General features: G+C 32.3%; 7 protein-coding genes across 8 annotated transcripts; 4 read left to right on the plus strand and 3 right to left on the minus strand.

The window, feature by feature from the left end:
* Positions 1–632: 632 nt before the first annotated feature.
* On the minus strand, positions 633–1722 carry LOC139086734 (thioredoxin domain-containing protein 9). The gene is made up of 3 exons (XM_070635313.1): positions 1620–1722; positions 1326–1492; positions 633–1263 (listed from the first exon to the last, which is right to left on the minus strand). Exons 2-3 carry the CDS (start codon positions 1488–1490, stop codon positions 790–792), a joined length of 639 nt encoding a protein of 212 aa, XP_070491414.1. The 5' UTR covers positions 1491–1492; positions 1620–1722; the 3' UTR covers positions 633–789.
* A 24-nt stretch (positions 1723–1746) lies between these two features.
* On the plus strand, positions 1747–2419 carry LOC139086744 (probable prefoldin subunit 4). Its single transcript, XM_070635326.1, has 2 exons — positions 1747–1875; positions 2002–2419. Exons 1-2 carry the CDS (start codon positions 1840–1842, stop codon positions 2392–2394), a joined length of 429 nt encoding a protein of 142 aa, XP_070491427.1. The 5' UTR covers positions 1747–1839; the 3' UTR covers positions 2395–2419.
* A 64-nt stretch (positions 2420–2483) lies between these two features.
* Positions 2484–4984, minus strand: KLHL18 (Kelch like family member 18). The gene is made up of 4 exons (XM_070635325.1): positions 4803–4984; positions 3857–4738; positions 3467–3792; positions 2484–3079 (listed from the first exon to the last, which is right to left on the minus strand). The coding sequence occupies exons 1-4, from the start codon at positions 4908–4910 to the stop codon at positions 2701–2703; spliced, it is 1695 nt and encodes a 564-aa protein (XP_070491426.1). The 5' UTR covers positions 4911–4984; the 3' UTR covers positions 2484–2700.
* A 400-nt stretch (positions 4985–5384) lies between these two features.
* Positions 5385–6547, minus strand: LOC139086757 (inactive peptidyl-prolyl cis-trans isomerase shutdown-like). Its single transcript, XM_070635339.1, has 2 exons — positions 6495–6547; positions 5385–6435 (listed from the first exon to the last, which is right to left on the minus strand). Exons 1-2 carry the CDS (start codon positions 6545–6547, stop codon positions 5400–5402), a joined length of 1089 nt encoding a protein of 362 aa, XP_070491440.1. The 3' UTR covers positions 5385–5399.
* A 388-nt stretch (positions 6548–6935) lies between these two features.
* On the plus strand, positions 6936–8943 carry abo (de-etiolated protein 1 abo). The gene is made up of 4 exons (XM_070635312.1): positions 6936–7282; positions 7341–7452; positions 7515–7737; positions 7898–8943. Exons 1-4 carry the CDS (start codon positions 7005–7007, stop codon positions 8935–8937), a joined length of 1653 nt encoding a protein of 550 aa, XP_070491413.1. The 5' UTR covers positions 6936–7004; the 3' UTR covers positions 8938–8943.
* Positions 8944–9427: 484 nt separating this feature from the next.
* LOC139086726 (CLK4-associating serine/arginine rich protein) lies at positions 9428–13559 on the plus strand. Of its 2 annotated transcripts, none has more exons than XR_011544058.1 (8): positions 9428–9664; positions 9892–9966; positions 10027–10115; positions 10200–11333; positions 11474–12094; positions 12458–12516; positions 12783–12876; positions 12949–13089. XR_011544058.1 is itself a non-coding variant. In XM_070635304.1 (8 exons), the coding sequence occupies exons 1-8, from the start codon at positions 9641–9643 to the stop codon at positions 13338–13340; spliced, it is 2484 nt and encodes an 827-aa protein (XP_070491405.1). In that variant the 5' UTR covers positions 9617–9640; the 3' UTR covers positions 13341–13559. The 2 variants fall into 2 exon arrangements, 1 of the variants encoding a protein (XP_070491405.1); XM_070635304.1 differs by having other exon boundaries at positions 9617–9664; positions 12458–12512; positions 12949–13559.
* A 311-nt stretch (positions 13560–13870) lies between these two features.
* On the plus strand, positions 13871–15029 carry LOC139086763 (uncharacterized). The gene is made up of 2 exons (XM_070635347.1): positions 13871–14132; positions 14189–15029. The coding sequence occupies exons 1-2, from the start codon at positions 13883–13885 to the stop codon at positions 14950–14952; spliced, it is 1014 nt and encodes a 337-aa protein (XP_070491448.1). The 5' UTR covers positions 13871–13882; the 3' UTR covers positions 14953–15029.
* Positions 15030–18501: the final 3472 nt, after the last annotated feature.

Raw genomic sequence — 18501 nt, forward strand, 5'->3', positions numbered from 1 at the left:
CTTTTTGTATGTCTATATGGGCTTTTATTGGATTTCTTCCGATTTCTTCTTATTTTTAGAATTTTGTGAAATTGGAAATGGAATTGATTTTTGATGAATTTCCTCATTTTAAGTCCAATTTATTTGAATTGTCTGATTGGAATATTTGAAAATGAATTAAAACCGTTAGAACTTTCCAATGAAATACTGGAACAATTTTGAAATTATTGGAAACTTTCAATGAAATTCTGGAAATATTGTGAAACATTTAAAGGATTCTGGAATAACAATTTCCATTGGAATACTGGACATATTTTGGAATAACTGGAATTTTCATTACAATCTTGAAAATATTTGGACAAGTTACCATTGGAATAATGGAAAATCATTGAAAATTTCGATTGGAAAGTTAAAAAAATTTGAATTTTCCATGACAAACTGGAATTTTGGAATCTTAAGTATCTTCCACTGGAAGTATTTCTTTCACTGGAAGTTTTATTTAAATTGTGTAATTATACATGAGAGAGTAATAGCAACTTTCCACTGGAAATTTAGAAAATTTTAGAATTCAAATAAACTGAAAATCCATAAAAACCATTCTGAAAAGCCAATTAAATCCATTCACATCCATCAATTACTCTTCGCATATAGAAATTTTCTATAAAATAAAATTTTTAATGTTTCTTTTTATTAATTTAGACGAAAAATTTTTTATGAGAATTTGAAGCATTTGTTAAAGTATATAAAATAATACGAAATAGTGCACTAAAAAGGAGTTATAAAAAAGGTAGATCATTGCATGATCATCATTTAATCATCCAAGCCATCATCGGAATCAGAATCGTAGGTTTTGCCTCGAATCGTTTTGTTCTTGTTATAATAAGTTTGTCGCTTTTTCTCATCTGGCGGCGTCAATAAATCACCATTGTATTCGATTGCACCGCTTTGTGCTATTCTCCATTCCATCATATCAGTTGAGAAATCATCACAATTGCCAAGATCCGTAAATCCAATAATGTAATCTTTTGTTTTGCTGTCTTTTATTAATGCTATGCTCGGAATGACTTTAATTCTAAGACGTTGAGTTAGGAAAGGACACTTTTCAGCATTTACTTTGCAAAACTTTGTTTCAATATGCTTTGAGGCCAATATTTTAAGATGTTTATCGACAATTTTGCATCGTTCTGTCGAGTCACGGTAAAAATGGACAACAATGTTCTCAGATTTCTTCGAAACTTCAAAAAATTCCTTCTCGTCAGCTAATTCCGAATATTCTCCATGACCCTACAAAAAGAATAAGACACCAATTAATAAGTTTTGACTCATCAAATTTCTTCTTTTCTTACATTATTCTTCCAAATGACAATTTTTTCTTGCCGTGCCTTCATTTCCTTCAATCTTTTCTCGCGAATCGCATCGATATCATCTACCGTCAAATTATCCAGCTTCTGAATCTCACTATCCAACTGATTCTCCAGTTGTTGAGCCGCATTCATTAATAATTGATCCATTTCTAGAGGATTTAATAAATTTATAAAGTATGAAAATGTTTTTCACAAAAATTGACATAAATTGAATTAAAATCACTATTTTTCAATGATATCCATGATCTTTATATATAAAATTTGCTAATTACTCACTTAGTTATTTTAAAAAGCCGGGAAAAACGATGAAAATTGAGAAAATTCTCAGGAACTTAATAAACACAAAATGTGAACTTTTTCTCCTTCGCACTGAACGAACTTCTTAAGTTCAACTTTTGAACTTGAAAAATTTATTGAACTCAACTGAACGTGATTTTGAACTTTGCAAAATATTATTCTTTAAAATTAAAATAAACTCATTTTACCTAGTTTAAAAATGGCAAAAGTAGAGAAGAAAGGAGCTTTTCAACCGGTATGTATATTATCCTATTGTATCAGTCACATCCAGCTGTAAATAAGAAGTTTAATTCATAAAATTTTCAACATGTTTTTATTTGCTATGAAAATTCTAACATCCAGAAATTGAAAATATTTTTAGGATCCAGATGCAGACATCAAAATCACGTTCGATGATCAAATGAGAATAAACCAATTTGCTAATCATGTAGCAAAAATCGAAGATCTCAAAGAGGAATTAAAATCCAAAAAAGCCGAATTAACCAACATCGATGAAGCTATTGAAGAAATTGAGCTTGTCGATGACGAACAAATCCAGTTCCTAATTGGAGAAGTTTTCATCTTCAATAATGTCGAAAAGACACAGAAACTGCTCCAAGAATCAAAAGAGAGCAAGGAAAAGGAAATTGCAAGTATTGAAGTTCAAGTCAATGAGATCCAGGAGAAGATGACAAGCTTAAAGTCTCAATTGTATGGAAAATTCGGGCATAAGAACATATATCTTGAAAATGATGATGATGAAGATGATCAATAAATTATTTAATTAATGTTTTTTAAAATCCTCAAAAATTGCTTGTTAATGAGTCACTGGATCTTTCAGCAAGTCAATCAAACACAAGAAAATTCTAATAACGTTAACAAAAAATTATAAATTCTTTATTTAGGTCCATTTGTGGACATATTAAGGTTACGGAATAGCTTAGACAAATCACTTGATTTAGAAAAACAGAAATTAAGTATTTCCATAGTTAGGTAGCTAAATTGTTTAAGTAAATCACTGTGGGTTAATGGAAATTTAAGCATTGAACATTCAGCTCTAATTATATTAATATTAATAAAATCACAATGGTAAAACTGCGGCACCAACGCCTCCTCCATGAGCGCACATTGATGATGTAAATGACCAAGAATCAGTTACTGGATCATAGACTTCAACCGTTGATAAATTCGATTCTCCATCATATCCACCAATTGCAAATAATCGGCCCATATTGGAAGTAAGTGCTACTCTCGATCGTTTCACATTCATAGAAGCAATCGATCGCCAAGTGTCTAAGTTTGGGTCATAAACCTCAACACTCCTTAAAAATGAAGATCCATCATATCCGCCGCATGCATACAGCTTTCCACTTAATGTCGCTACTCCTAAACGACACCTTCGACTTGTCATTGACTTGACTTTTTCCCATTTATCAGTCTTTGGATCATATCGTTCGACACTAAAAAGTAAATTAACGTATATTTTTAGTTTGAAAATTTTAACAGTAAGTTATTGTTCATAATTCAAAATTTTGAAAACCGTTAGAAAATGAATTTGAAACGGTTCTCAAAACCGTTAGAAATTTGAATTTTTGAAAACCGTTAATAATTCAAATGTGAAAGAATCGTTACAAAATCTTAATAGCACTAACAGCAGTAACTGTACTAAGCCAATGGAAATTATTGATTTTCCATATTCATAAACAATATTTCATAGCACATGCAGACAACGTGAAGCGTGAACTTTTCAGAGGGTGTGTCAGCCAGTCAGTGCTATTTAATATTCAAATAAGCAGTAATTTCGATCCACAGCTAGACATTCGATATGCTTGCTGATTATTACTTACCTATCAAAAATTGACAGTCCATCATGTCCGCCAAGAGCATATACATATCCCCTTAAAGCAGCAACACCACCAGCACTCCTATATTTCATCATCGGTGCTACTTTCTTCCACGAATCAGTTTTTGGACAGAATTGCTCGACTGTAGACAATGACGTAATTCCATCATATCCACCACAGACATAAATATAATCGTCTAGACTCGCGACGCCAACTGCTGATCGTTTACACATCATTGTCTTTCCCTGACTCCATGTCTTTGTTTCAGGATCAAATACCTCGACAGTCGACAGTCTTTCTTGTCCATTAAATCCTCCAAACGCATAAAGCTGATTAATTTAATTAAATTTAATTTATTGTCATTGAGAACAATCGAGAATTTAGATCATTTACCTTATTATGTAAAACAGCTACGCCTACACGAGATCTTAACATTGACATTGCTTCGCCCATTCTCCATTCGTCTTTCTGTACATTATAAATCTCAACTGTTGATACAGCATCGCCTGTTTTGGTCAATCCACCAACAGCATAAATTTCACCACGAACAAATTCATTTCCTCTTGGTCGTGTCCGATAACTTTGAAGTAATTCCCTTCGTTCTGGCATTAAATGATAATCTTTAGCTTCATCAAGTAAGTCACGACATTGATGATTTGTTTTAATCAGTTCCTCTGTGGCAACAAAGTCAGCAAGATATTGTGGCGATAATAGTGGCAATCGTACTTTTGACAAGACTTCCGGCAATAAATGACATCGATCAGTTTCATTATATTTTATCCAACGCATTGATGCCTCAAAAATCACTTCCTCACTTGAACAATTTATTTCATCTCGTCTGATTATGTCAATTAATTCCTTAAATCCAAGCGTCATAAATTCCTCTGATGTTGATATTGCTGCAAATTTCTGATTTATAAACTTATCAGCAGCAACAACTAATGTATTATGAGACAGTGAATCACCAAAAGCTTTAATTCCGAGAACATTTTGTGGATGAAATTTTTTTATTAAAAATTCAGCACAAGCGTCTCGAACTTTATTTAATTGAAGAAACGATGCACCAATCATAATTGATTGACAATTGTTTGTATCAATTCTTATGGATCCACTGTATGCGTAATTAATTAAATGTTCTAAAGCTGTTGCGTCTATTTCCTTTAATTCTATTTCTTTTTTCGAGTATTCTTTATAATCTTGTGAGAACATTGCATAAAAGTACGGAATTGTTGCTGCAAGTACAACTCTATGGCAGCTAAATGAAGAATCATCGACCTACGGATAAAAGTTTTGTTGTTGGTCACTGGATCTTTTTTAATGGAATTTCAATATTTTTTACCTTCAACACGATATCACACAGTCTTCCTTGACGTCGTATCTCTCTTAATGTACTCAAACATTCCGAAAACAGATTCTTTTCCTTATAAACGTAGAAATCATCCTCCATTGTTATGGAATTTAATTTCTTATTTTTGTGAAAAGAAAAATTGTTTTGAAAAAAGTTTAAGCTGCCTGACCAGATGAATTTTTTAGGGTATATGGAATCGATTATGAGATTTATTGTCGGTTAATTGGATGCGCTAAAGATTTTTGAACTTCAGATTGTCGATAGCAAAATGTTACTTTGATTTGTTCATTTTTACTTCATGGCATGCTGTGATTAATGTTAATTCTTTGTGCTGATCATCATTTTGTATTGTTTCTGGTCTTGATAGGCATGAATTCATGAATTAGATTGGAATGAATATGTGTTTATATCATTATATCTTTATTATTGATAAAAAGTTACATGATTAGATCTAATTATTAAGGAATTGCCTGTTCTAGGCACATATTGAATTGACTGTCAATTGACAAGAGTTGGAACTTTCTAGTTGATGGTTCCTTGCTTCTATTAGTCTTCCAGTGAATTATCCCAAATATTCCAATCAGAATCCTACTTAATAAACAGCTTATCAGCAAACTTCTTACTAATATCCTTATAACTCGACATAGAAGCATCCAAAATTTGCAGTTCCTTTCCGATAGCCTCATTCATCGGAGATAAACGATAAGCTCGTTCTAAAGCAACAGATGCGAGTTTATAGTCACCCAAAAGTCTCAATGCCTTGCCTTTCATGAACAGAATTTTAGAATTCTTATTGATGTCAGTTAATGTCTCAATTTGATGAATCACAGAGATTGCTTTGTTTGGATTTTCACGTAAATTGTAGCATATGCCTAAATTTGTAAAGTTCTGAATCATCAGTTCTTTGAGTTCTCGTCTTTCATCTTCGGTTTCAGTCTTGCAAAATTCAAGCAATTGGACGATCTTTTCATAAATTTTAATTGCTGACTCAATCTTTCGGTTCTCAAATAGATTCTTGGCACGTAAACGTCCGTCATTGTAAATGACTTTGGCATCTTGGAATGATTTTTGAAGAGTTGGTTCCTTCAATTGATCAACATTGTTCTGATCGCCTATTTCATCAACTTTAAGGACTTTCAAGTCACAGAATATGTCAGCATATGGCAAAACTCTTGGCTCACATCCTTTTTCCTTAAACATTTTTCGGTACGAAATGACAAAGTAAGATTGTTCGCCTTCCTTCATTGTGCTTATTGCATCCAAAATTCCTTCAAGATACTGATTTGTCTCATGTGGATTAATGATATGAGGCTTGCCATTCAGCCATGTCGAGTCAAATGGATGAGAATCTTCTTCCATGTATAAATTTCTATGATAAGTCACTCGATGTCTTGATAAATCAACAGAAATGGCATTTTTCGGTGCTTCTTTGTATACTTTCTTCCAAACATCTTGAATTACATTGTCCATCTTAAGTTTCAATTCATTGAAAGGCGTATCCAATGGAATCAAATGATCTTCAGATCCAGGAAAGTTATTAAAGTCAATTTCATTAGAATAATCATAATTGGCGTCTTCTTCTGTTGTGTCAATCTCAAATGTTGCTCCATCTCCAAGAAAATCACTGTTTAATGAAGAATCATTTATTAATTATAGTAAAATTAAGAATTAAGTACTTTTTACCTGATTTTCACGCCATTTTTCATATTGATCGTTTTTCGCTGAAATTCCTCCATTTTTGCAATGAACTTCAACTGAATACTAAAGTTTATTGTTCTATTTAATACTTAAATATATATTTATTGCTATTAAAGCAGTTTTCATTTACTAAAATTAAACTTCTTAATTTTTCAACAAAAATTATTTTATCTTTGAAATTTGAAACCCTTTTTCATTGAATATTAGAACTTTGAACATGCTTGAACTGAATTCTTTTAAATTGTGCAAAGTAAAGCTGCGGCAGTATATTAAATAAGCCTAATTAATTAATAAAAATTCATATTACTTTTTAACGGACATTTAAAATTCAAATTTCTATCAAAAAGTTTGAAAATTAAGAATTAACGGTCATTTTACCCATCCGGACCGCAATCTAAAGTTCAAAATTTGTAAACAAAAGAAAATTGAACTTGGTTTGTTTACAAAATTTTAAACCTTAAAAATCATTAATTTTAATTTGTTTTAAGTGAAATAATGCAACCGGACGATGATGGAGTTATTTGTCGTGAAAGAATCAAGCCAAGGAAACTGTCAAAATCACAGAATATAGTTCATCGACTCAGAAATCGCGAACATTTTGGATATAAAACAGATATTTCGTATTTAGAATTTTATCAAAATGTTTATCCTAATTTAACTGTAGCTAATATAGAGAAACCGGCATGTTATTTAAGAAAATTCAGTCCCTGTGGACGTTATCTCATTGCATTTAGTTCCGATCAAGCTTCGCTGGAGATTTACGAGTTTCGTGGGTAAGTTTTGCAATTTAACTTTGTTTATGACATTTACTGAAGTTCCAAATGCATTTAGATGTTCAGCAGCTGGTGAATTGATTAATGAATGGACAGATGAAGTGGTACCCAACATCAATAAGGATAGAGCATACGAAATTAGGAATAAATTATTTGATAAGCTTTTTAGGGTAAATTTCATTCAATATTTCAATAAATTATGCTCTGATCTAACTAAAATGTCTACTTCCAGCTCAAACATGTCGTCAACATGGATTCCAGTGAGAAACAGTTGAATCGAGAATGCAGTTTGTTCTGTAATGATGGAAAACATGTTATTGTTGGTGCTGCAATTTTAATTTCTGATGATTTACGGCCTCATTTCTATGAACTATATACGAACAATGAGTTTATATCGACGACAGCTAACTGTCCATTAGAGGACTATACACTTTATATTATTGATCTTATTGACGGTAAATATTTTAATGAATTTTAAATAATTCAAAATTTAACGACTTTTCAAAATTCAAATAGAATTTTCCAATGTCGTTGGAAGTTGACTGGAATTTCCAGTGATCCTATAAGTTATTTTTAAAACAGTTTGATTATTAATGCTGATTCCTTTATTTGCAGGACGAATAACAGATTCCATTGAATTTAAAATTGACAAGATAATTTTATCGCATAATCAAGGACTTTATTTATACAATGACACACTAGCTGTCCTTTCGATACAGCATCAAACAATTCACATTTATCACATTCTCGATGGTACTTTTATGCATGTCCGACAAATTGGCAGATTCTGCTGCAATGAAGAACAATTTTTATATACATCGACATCCTTAAATACAAATCGAGCTTTCCGAGAACCGACTATAAATAGTCTTAAGCACAGAATTTTAGTTTACTTATATCAACAAGCCAAGTTTAAAACGGAGGAAGGTGATCGAGTAGCTTTAAGGAAATTTTATCAAAATTTCGATCAATATTTAGGATTAAGAATGTGGAAGATCCAGTTACTGGATGAAGATCACTTACTTATAAAGTATTCAAGTGAGGAAGTTGTGACACTTAAAGTACATGAGCCCAACAGTCATACGTCATTTTTCGTGATTTATAATATATGGGAAAAGAAGATTTTAGCAGTCTATAATAATGTCAGTGAGGAGCTTTTATATTTATTTGAAAATTTCTGTGATTCCTTTCGTAATGCAAAACTTTCGTCAAATTCACAATGGACATGCTCACCGAGTAACAATATTTATGCCAATTTATTACATCAGAGATTCAAGCAGACGATAATATCAGCAAAAGGAGGTGGAACTATTGAAGCAACAAAAAGAATTAATGCACAACTTCCAATAAGTGCTCAAAGTTATTCATCTAGTCCTTATCTGGATCTTTCATTATTTCGTTATGACGATAAATGGGTATCAATAATGGAACGTCCAAAAGCAGCAAGTGAATTTCCAATTCGATTTTTTGCACGAGATTCTGATTTATTAAGATTTCGTATACATGCCGTTCAAAAGTCTGGATTGCCTGGACGAAGACTTGTTGCTTTCTGTTTTCATCCGTTCCAGCCATTTGCAATAAGTGTACAAAGGATTAATACCGACTACATTGTCAATTTCCATTTATGGAGTTCGAATGTTAGAATGATGAAATAACAGATTTAACCGTTATTTTTTATTTGAAATGTTTCATGTTTTTTCAACAATAAATTTTATAATTGAAAAATTGTCATTTTTGGTTTTATTAAGGGTTATGGACTATTTTAATGCATTGCAGGTGATTGATGTTAATTGTTTTAAGCGTTTGGTGCTAATTAGGATCTTAAATATGGTAATTTAACTGAAAACTGCAAAAAATCTTTGTTTACATTGTTTTTGGTTGATAGTCCCCTAGAAAGTTCAAAGATTACTTGACCGAATTTAAAAATTTCCTGGAAAATAACGAGTTTTCCTTATTTTGCTACATTTCTTCAATTTTCTGCTTAACCAGTTCAAAAACAACCGCAACGAAGGCCACATAAAATCATATAAACACAACTGACCTTGAAAATCTGCTTCACATGCTATTTATGCTCAAAAAAGCCGGCTGTGCAACAAAATTTCCCTAACGGAAAATAAAAATTCAAATTCCCAAAGACGCAAGATTTATTTTATTTTAGACTCAAAAAATTTGTGCCACATTAAAAAATTTAATTCCAAAGCAATTAGTTAAGCTAGCAAGTCTAGAATATTGTAGTTTTGTTAATAAGTGACGATGTCATAAGTTAATATATAAGATGAGTCTAAAAAGCATGTCATAAAGTGTAAATATTGAAAAATATTTTTTTGTTTGGCAAAGTAAATAAAAAAATTTGCAAAAATGTGGCATGAAGCTAGGAAGCAGGTATGAAAATCTGGAAATTGATAAATTTCTTTTGTTTTGCAAAATTGCTACTTTAAATATTTTGTTGAGAATTTTTTAAAATTTTACCGGCTTTCAAAAATTCAAATTTTTACTGATTTTCAGGAATTTGAATTTTTGAAAACCGGTAAATTTTTAAAATTCAAATGTCCGTTTTACTGTAACTTGATTTATTCGATTTTAATTGTAATTTAATTAACTATTAATAGGAGAAAAAGATCAAAGGAATGCTCGTTGACTACCGCAAACGAGCTGATCGACGGAAAGAGTATTATGAGAAAATTGTAAGATAATCATTAATTAATTACATCCGACATAAATCACTAAAAATTAATGTTTTACAGCGAGCAGATCCCATACGATTTATGCAAATACACGGCAGAAAATGTAAAATCAACTTTGAAGTCACTGATGTTACGGATGATACACACATGTGAGAAAGTGGAATCAAAACTTTTATGACTTTTATGCTTCAACATAAATCTAAAAACATAAATTTCAATTTATTTAATTATAGGATGCCTTGGCAAAACCAGAAAAACAATCTTATAGACAGATTTGACGTCCGAGCACATCTCGATTATATTCCATCACCCAAAAAGGAAGAAAAAGAGGAAACGGAAAAAATCACGGAAGAGGAACGACAAGCTAATTATGAGCGATATCGAGTTTTAGCACAAAATGAATTTCTCGGAATAACGGAAGACAATTTTCTCAGGCAAATTCTAATCGAAGAGCAGTTTGGCAGCAATGAGAAAAGTGAAAGTGACAAGAACAAGAAGAAAAACAGTCAAGCGACAGCTGCAATTGGATATAATTATGACGATTCATCTATAACAACAACTGTGCCATTTTCCCAACAAATTTTAACAATTGAATCATCAACATCATCAAATCGTTATGAGGAATATGCAAAAGATTATTCAGATGATTCTGACATTGATATGGACGTGTCAGTTGACGTTAAAAAAGTTGGCACACAACAAGCACATGAACTTAATAACTATGGGAAAAAATATGGAATGCATTCAAATGATTTATTTTCGTACCTAACGCGTGATGAAGATGAGAAATTGTCATTAAAAGCAATGAAGGAACAAGAAGCTGATAAGATTCTCGGCGGACGGAAAAGTCGACGAGAAAGACGGTCACAACGAGAAAAGAGGATTCTAGGACGTGTCATTAGTTCACCGCCAAGTTATGCTGCAAAAGAGGAACAAGAAAAGCCAAATGAAGAGGACGAGGAAAGCGACAAAAGCTCAAGAGAATCAAAGTCACCGTCTGTTGAAAAAATCACATACATCACATCATTTGGTGGCGAAGAGGAACTACAGCCTCATGCAAAAATTTCAATTCCATTTAAGAAAACAGCACCAAAGAATCTTATAAATTTGAGGAGAAATGAGACATTTGCTGAAAAAGTTAGACAAAATGCTGATAAATTAAAGCATATGAATGAAATGGAAAGAGATAGATATGATAGAGGAAGAAGCCGAGAACGACGTAGTCATTCAAGAAGGCGTCATTCAAGTGCATCATCACGTTCCAGACGAAGTTATTCAAGAAAAAGACGTTATAGTTCTAAATCATCGAGGTCAAGAAGTCGATCCAGGAGGCGGTACTATAGTTCTAGGTCTAGGAGCCGTAAAAGGTGACAGCAATTTTTCTAATTTTGACCTTTAACTTTGAAGTTCAATTTTCGAACTTTGATTTTTTAAATTTCTTATAACCGTTATTTTTCAAATTTTAATTGGCCGTTAAATTTATAACAAATTTTTAAATCTTTATCAGGTACCGTCACCGATCATCAAGTCGATCTAGGTCCCGTTCATACAATCGACATTCGAGGAGTAGAAGAAAATCAACAAGTTACCGGAAACATTCGTCATACAAAAAATCTACAAGCCGACATCGTTCAACTAGTCGAGAAAGGTCTTATAAGAAATCAATTTCAAGGAAAAAGTCTTCAAGTCGTAAACGGTCAATTAGTCGAGATCGGAAGCGTTCAAGCAGTACAGATCGAAGACGTTCAAGCAGCAAGGATAGAAAACTGTCAAGCAGTAAAGATAGGAAACATTCGAATAGCCGAGACAGGAAGCGTTCAAGTAGTTCATATTCTACGTCTTCGACATCATCATCCTCGTCATCAAGTAGTACCTCAACTAGTTCGCCTGATAAACAAAGAAAATCTACGTCAAAAGAGAAAAGTCTGACTGAAAAATCAAAATCTAAGTCGAAATCACCGATAAGAGAAAAGCGGTCAAGTTCGAGTCATAAAGAAATGCCGATAACTGTTGAGGCACCGCCACCAATAAAAAGATATTATGGAAGAAAACGTGATGATGATAGTTCAAGTTCGTTAAGTGTGGATAGTGATGAGGATGATGATAAAAAACATGGCTCGAACGATAGGTGAGAAATTGTTATTTATGATCTTGCACAGCTGTTTATTGTGGGAAGATGAAAGGCTTGAGTTTTTGCATAAGCTGATCATTAATTGGATATTAAATGGAAATCATGTCTATTGACTGAATAACGGTCATTTCAAATTTGAATATTGTAACGATTTTGAAGTTCAAATTTTGAACCTAATTTTTAACGAAACATTTTTGAATTTGAAAAATTCGTTGAAAATTAAAGTTGAATTTTCTTCAAATTTCTCAATCATTATTGACCCAACAGACCACAAAAACAGCAATTAACATCCAACACATCATAAAACATGCAAATGAATGACGATTAATAACAAAAATATATTTTTAATTCCATTTACAGCTCCGCTAATGATGCATACAAATTTAAATCCGTCAATAGGTCTGGAGATATCAAAGTCAGTAAGAATGTTCATTTAAGTATACAAACGAAACCAAAAAATAAATCATTTGGGCATATTATTAGGTTTATTATAACTAGTCATCACCAAGTCTCTGTTAAATGTCTCCGAAATTTATCTTTTTACATGTCTTTTTTTTATAATATATAAGCTTTAACAGACTGTATATCATTAATATTAACTTAGTCAGTGCCTTATTAAGTTCACATTTAATTTAACTATGAAAAAATTCTTCCACAATTTTCTCGTCAAAACAAAAAATTTTAGATTGGATTAAACAGATCTACAGTCGGTGGACCATCAATTAGCAATCCAAGGGAAAAGTTGAAGAAGAAAATGCAAATTTTGTTAAATAAGCAATGTAAGTCTTCAATCACGACTTTATTATTGACACAAAAATAAAATATTAATTATTTATTTCGTAAAATAACAGATAAAGCTGACAAAAAGGCTGAAACGGAACGAATAGAGCGTCAAATTCAACAACAGCAGGAACGCGATGAAGAAATGAGAGAATTGGCAATCAAGCTGCGAAAGCGTCAACGTGAATTACGTCATAAGTATGGAGGGGATGGAAATCAGGATTCAAGGACAAATAGCGATTCTGATGAAAATGAAACGTCAAGTCGTAGACGTGATAGGGGAAATTCATCAAGTAGATCAACATCGCCGAGAAAACGAAGAAGTCGGTCGGATTCTCGATACAGGAAGCGATCAAAGAAGAGTAAAAGTCGGTCACCATTAAGGTATCGTAGATCAAGAAGTCGAAGCTCAGGTAGGAATCGTCGTTATTCAAGATCAAGATCACGCGATTATCGTCGTTAAATATTTTTTGAAAATTCCGTTAAGTTTTCACTTAAAACAGAAGTAAATTTTTTAATTTTTTTTAAAAAAAGTTAATTAAACATCCAGCTATATATATATTTGTGAAAAAAAAAAATGAAAATATTTTTCAGGGTCATACTTTATACAAAATGAAATTTTTTCACATCATTTAAAATATGTTGTTTCTACACAATTCTTTTTTAAAATCGTCAATTCAATAAAGAAGATAATGCAGTTTAAAGAGCTCTTGTTTTTGAGTGTCATTACCGCAATTTTCAGCTTCTTCGCACATCATTTGTTGTCAGTTTCTTCGTTGATTGATATTTTCTCATCACTTTTGCTTGGAGATGGACTTATGGAAGGTTAATTGATTATTTTTGTCAAATTTTGTCGTTAAAAACGCATTTGAATTTGTAACGGTTTTTCCATTTTCAAATATTTAAGTAATTTTGCTGACAAAATTTAAGTTCGTAGTTGTGTACCCCTTTGTGAAAAAGTAACCAATATTCGTCAAAAAGTTTTTAAATTAATTAAATTAAGCCATGAATACAGAGTTAAGGGAAAAAATCAAGGAAAACAAGAATGTCATTAAACATGCATCACTTTTTACTTTAAAATTGTTCATGTATCGTAAGGATATTGCTATGTGTGTTGCTCAAGTTTTATATGAAGATTTTAATAAATTATATTCGATGCTTGTCCAAGACTCGAGCCTTACTTTGTCTCCTCCGGAAGTTGAAGTTGCTTTGGTGTATTTAAACATTCAAAAAACCATCTATAAATTGGAAAAAGGTTTTAAAATTAGATTATTTAACATATTATTGGAACTAAAATTTTTTTTAAACTAGATAATAGCCAACATAACCCAAATGTGCATCAAGGAAATGAGCAGGATTTGGAATCAGAGTTTTGTGAAGTTGGGATAGATGTGGCAAATGAAGATAAGGCTGACTTGTGTCAGGAGGATAAAGCGTGTGCGAGTACCCATGATGATATGCCAGTAGGAACAGAATGTCTAATAACTGATGAAGATTTGGCTGACATAAGTCCGATGAAAAAACCATGTGCGAGTCCCTATGATGATATGCCAGTAGGAACAGAATGTCTAATAACTGATGAAGATTTGGCTGACATAAGTCCGATGAAAAAACCATGTGCGAGTCCCTATGATGATATGCCAGTAGGAACAGAATGTCTAATAACTGATGAAGATTTGGCTGACATAAGTCCGATGAAAAAACCATGTGCGAGTCCCTATGATGATATGCCAGTAGGAACAGAATGTCTAATAACTGATGAAGATTTGGCTGACATAAGTCCGATGAAAAAACCATGTGCGAGTACCTATGATGATATGCCAGTAGGAACAGAATGTCTAATAACTGATGAAGATATGGCTGACATAAGTCCGATGAAAAAACCATGTGCGAGTACCTATGATGATATGCCAGTAGGAACAGAATGTTTAATAACTGATGAAGATATGGCTGACTTGAGTCCGGTAAAAAGAGCTCGTCCGAATGCCTATTATATTATCCAAGATGGACAAAAGAAAACTGAACCTGATGGATGGATTAAACTTCCCCTTCCAGGTGATTCTAAAGACGATTAATGAGGATATTTATACAGATTTATATATGATATTAGCTTACATGTCCAATACCAACATTTGGTTTACTCAAATTTCATAATTTTACAAATTCTAGGAATTAAAAATAAGGTTAAAAAATAATAATTAATCCATACTAAATCATTTCATTCAATCAATTCAATACAGCAATAAGTCCAATAGCATCAATTCCACAAAAATTGGCTAAAAGTGATTCAGAAATAATTCAGTTTTGATGAGAAAATCACTTTAAATGATAAAACATTTCTTTAAGCACCTTCCATTTACCATAACTTCTTCAAAATCCACCGTAAAGTTCAATGTGAATACTTAGCCATGACAAATTAACACAATGGTACTTAAAAATCAAAGCAAGCAGTGAAAAAAAACTGAATTAGATGACAATTAAGTTAGTTTATTTTCATAAGCTGTGCTACTGAGTGACTTGATCTGATCATCACAATTACTAGCCTTATAATTACCACATTAAGTATAAAACTTTAATTAAATTATGTTTTATGATGAAATCTTATGTTTGAATTATTATGCTGAATATTTCTTATTTTTTCCCATGAGTCATGACTGATGAGGAAAGGTGTTTGAAAATTTATGGAAGTCATCATCATTGACTGATCATAAATAAGTGGTTTTCTCGTGATATTAAAAAATGTTATTTTATATTTTTCAAGTGCAGCATTATTTTGATTAGGTTATTCATCTTGAGATTCTGCAACTGTGACTTGATTTATTTTTGTGGTGGCTGGTCAAGGAAGTGCTTAAAATGTTGAAATCACGCTTTGTTGTTGCATTGAATGACTCTTGAATTTTAAGATAATGAATGTCTAAGAATGCATTTATCAACTGTTTAACGATGGTCTGCAAGGTCAATGTTGGAATGACATTGTTTTATCTCTTTACAACCAACACATTACCGTAATCTGCAGACAATGAGATTTTACATTAGCTGATGATATAATGATGAGTTTAGTTGTTGTTAATACTCCTTCATGGATCATGTAATTAAAGTAATATCCTTGAATTTTTTAATACTGATGATCTAATTGTAAGATTTAGGATGGAAGTACAGAAATTTTTGGATGATTTCAGATCGAATCTTTTAAAATCAAGTATCTTTAGATGGCAAAGCTGGATTTTGGAACGGTTATTTTAAATTTAAACTGTATTCAACTACAATTAGTTGTTTTTCCCTTATGTAGTTGTTAGTCCCCTTCATACAAATATTCAGTCTGATTTAGAATTTCAAAGAAGAACATTACAATTATTTAAATCCGTAAGGTAGTTCGTCTTATTATACTTATAAATAAACAAGCATTGGGATGCACATTCCAACACAAGCAACAAAAGCTTTTAATTACTTGCGGAATTAAAAATATTCTCGACAAAATGGTATGGCGAAAAATATAGAAAGATCAACAGTTAGTGAATTACTTGAATGATTCTCATCCCTGCGCAGTAGGCCAAAGATCTCATGGAAAGACGCTGTCGATAGAGATAGTATCACACTTGAAATTGATAATTGGCAAGCGATAGCCAGCGATAAAGGCAGTTTCAGGCGCCAACTGACGGATGCCATGGACCACACTTGATCTGTACGGCCAGCGAAGTAAGTAAGTATTCTCATCCCTACCGTTTGAAATACAGACCATCAACAACTCCCCCGCAGTTTCATTCCAATTTTCAAGTCATTAAGTAAATACAAAATTGGTATCTATAATGTAATCGCATTCATAGTCCAGCCAAAACAAATCTTAATGAATAAAGCAATCAAAATACGAAAGATTGTAAAGAGCTGTTTTTCAAACAAACGACATTTTGATGAATAACATATAATTTTGGAAAATGCCCCAAAAAATGGTCTTATGCAATATTTCTCTCAAGACTCTAAAGAATACTCAAATCCAACAAACATCAATTGATTTTTTTTTGAAAACAAATATAATTAAATCTTAATAGCACTTAATTACTATTGAAGTTGATGGCAAATATGAATAAAAGATTCAATAGTGTAAGAGTCATTAACCAAAAGAAGTGAATTTTATGTATGCTGTGATGTATTATATTATGTTTTTTTGAAGTAATAGAAATGCCATTAACTCTATATGTACATTATTCTCGTGCTGGTTGTTGAAAATTTATTTGATAATTTTACTGTCCCAAGTAGCACCCGACAACAATTTTGTGTAATGCTTTACATAATCTTATCTTTTATTTCTCATCAGCAATTTACAACTATTCTTTTGTATGATGTCGAGTATCGAAAACATTTCCCTCTTATTCAGTCATGAATGATGATGTATCATTTCTCGTCGTGCATTCAAATCTTTTGTGTCAATGGACATAATATATTATATACTCAAAATATTAAGCTAGGTAAGTGCCGAAAATTAATGTGTGATTTTAAGAGAAAAAAACTATGTTTTGTGCGTATGTTGAGGGATTTGTTGGTGATCCGAGTAGCACAGTGGCTTTGATGAGCGGGGTTTGATCTCAGGTAGGTCTTTTTCTTGATGATCTGGTGCATGCAACTCGATTTATACGACTATACACAAGGACGTAAACGGGATTGTTGTCCAGAACCCTCCCCCTCCTTACCCCTCCTCACCCCTCCTCGAGACAAAAGCCTCTCTCAGTTGAGGATCAATCGTCTGCAACGTATAGCCAACAAAGTGACTAAAGCTGCTTGCTAGATTATGAATTATATCACCCTTGATATCGTTGTCTTAATATCCAATACAAATTGAGGTTATTCCAGTCGATTATTAAATTACGAATCAGAATACATCCAGAACTAACCTTCCTACTGACCTTCCTGACATACGCAGTCTAATCACTAATATCCAGACTTTATAGAATCCTTGTTTGATTCTTATCTCCAGAACAACGATATTCAGTCCTAATCTTCTATAATTGACTGACCAGTATGCCTGTTGTATCCTACACATCTCGGGTTTACCTCAATGCTATCTTATGCTTCTGCAGCATAACAAATTGCTATGATGTAGTCACAAGATTGTAATGTCAGTGGGCAATTTTCGGACAGACACAGAGAGAATTGAAGATCAGCTATATGGATGCAATGTTAATGGCAATCCATTGTACACAAGTTTAAGATTTAATGCCGCAAGTAAATCATCAGCAGGAGCATTGAACTATCGAAACAGACAATTGCCTTATATTCGACCATAAATTAATTTTTTTTTTTTTTGTCGGTTACATTGAAGACTTATGCTGCTTAATGTCTTGTTGTTGAGAGTTATTTTCAACACATTTCGATGTCATACTAATCGTGCTTATGTAGTCACTTTATCTTGCTGGGCGGTTGATTGGATAACGGGCTACTTACTGGTTCGCAATTTTATGAACCGTGCAAATTTTTTTATTAATTTCGGCATTTAATTTTTGCATTTCATCACTGTCAATACGAAGGTAAATTGTCATACGAGATGAGATCGTGGATGAGTTATGCTGAATTGGGTAATGTTACCGTGCTACTGTGTATGAAAAAACATTTTATGTCATTTAATCGCCTTC

This window comes from Chironomus tepperi, unplaced genomic scaffold (genome assembly GCF_022539635.2).
Source record: "Chironomus tepperi strain 1889 unplaced genomic scaffold, CSIRO-AGI_Ctep_v1 contig_88, whole genome shotgun sequence".
NCBI lineage: Eukaryota > Metazoa > Arthropoda > Insecta > Diptera > Chironomidae > Chironomus > Chironomus tepperi.

What these genes read in the sequence shown, in the direction of transcription:
- KLHL18 (XM_070635325.1), bottom strand. Translation starts at nt 4,910, where the DNA reads ATGGAGGATGATTTCTACGTTTATAAGGAAAAGAATCTGTTTTCGGAA. An exon ending in TGTGTGATATCGTGTTGAAG is followed by an intron (nt 4,739 to 4,802) that starts GTAAAAAATATT and finishes TTTTATCCGTAG; the next exon opens with GTCGATGATTCTTCATTTAG. An exon ending in TAGCTGTTTTACATAATAAG is followed by an intron (nt 3,793 to 3,856) that starts GTAAATGATCTA and finishes TAAATTAATCAG; the next exon opens with CTTTATGCGTTTGGAGGATT.
- LOC139086757 (XM_070635339.1), bottom strand. Translation starts at nt 6,547, where the DNA reads ATGGAGGAATTTCAGCGAAAAACGATCAATATGAAAAATGGCGTGAAA. An exon ending in AAAAATGGCGTGAAAATCAG is followed by an intron (nt 6,436 to 6,494) that starts GTAAAAAGTACT and finishes TTCATTAAACAG; the next exon opens with TGATTTTCTTGGAGATGGAG.
- LOC139086734 (XM_070635313.1), bottom strand. Translation starts at nt 1,490, where the DNA reads ATGGATCAATTATTAATGAATGCGGCTCAACAACTGGAGAATCAGTTG. An exon ending in TTGTCATTTGGAAGAATAAT is followed by an intron (nt 1,264 to 1,325) that starts GTAAGAAAAGAA and finishes TTCTTTTTGTAG; the next exon opens with GGTCATGGAGAATATTCGGA.
- LOC139086726 (XM_070635304.1), top strand. Translation starts at nt 9,641, where the DNA reads ATGTGGCATGAAGCTAGGAAGCAG. An exon ending in GTTACGGATGATACACACAT is followed by an intron (nt 10,116 to 10,199) that starts GTGAGAAAGTGG and finishes ATTTAATTATAG; the next exon opens with GATGCCTTGGCAAAACCAGA. An exon ending in ATAGGTCTGGAGATATCAAA is followed by an intron (nt 12,513 to 12,782) that starts GTCAGTAAGAAT and finishes AAAAAATTTTAG; the next exon opens with ATTGGATTAAACAGATCTAC.
- abo (XM_070635312.1), top strand. Translation starts at nt 7,005, where the DNA reads ATGCAACCGGACGATGATGGAGTTATTTGTCGTGAAAGAATCAAGCCA. An exon ending in GAGATTTACGAGTTTCGTGG is followed by an intron (nt 7,283 to 7,340) that starts GTAAGTTTTGCA and finishes AAATGCATTTAG; the next exon opens with ATGTTCAGCAGCTGGTGAAT. An exon ending in TATTATTGATCTTATTGACG is followed by an intron (nt 7,738 to 7,897) that starts GTAAATATTTTA and finishes CTTTATTTGCAG; the next exon opens with GACGAATAACAGATTCCATT.
- LOC139086763 (XM_070635347.1), top strand. Translation starts at nt 13,883, where the DNA reads ATGAATACAGAGTTAAGGGAAAAAATCAAGGAAAACAAGAATGTCATT. An exon ending in CATCTATAAATTGGAAAAAG is followed by an intron (nt 14,133 to 14,188) that starts GTTTTAAAATTA and finishes TTTTTAAACTAG; the next exon opens with ATAATAGCCAACATAACCCA.
- LOC139086744 (XM_070635326.1), top strand. Translation starts at nt 1,840, where the DNA reads ATGGCAAAAGTAGAGAAGAAAGGAGCTTTTCAACCG. An exon ending in AGAAAGGAGCTTTTCAACCG is followed by an intron (nt 1,876 to 2,001) that starts GTATGTATATTA and finishes AAATATTTTTAG; the next exon opens with GATCCAGATGCAGACATCAA.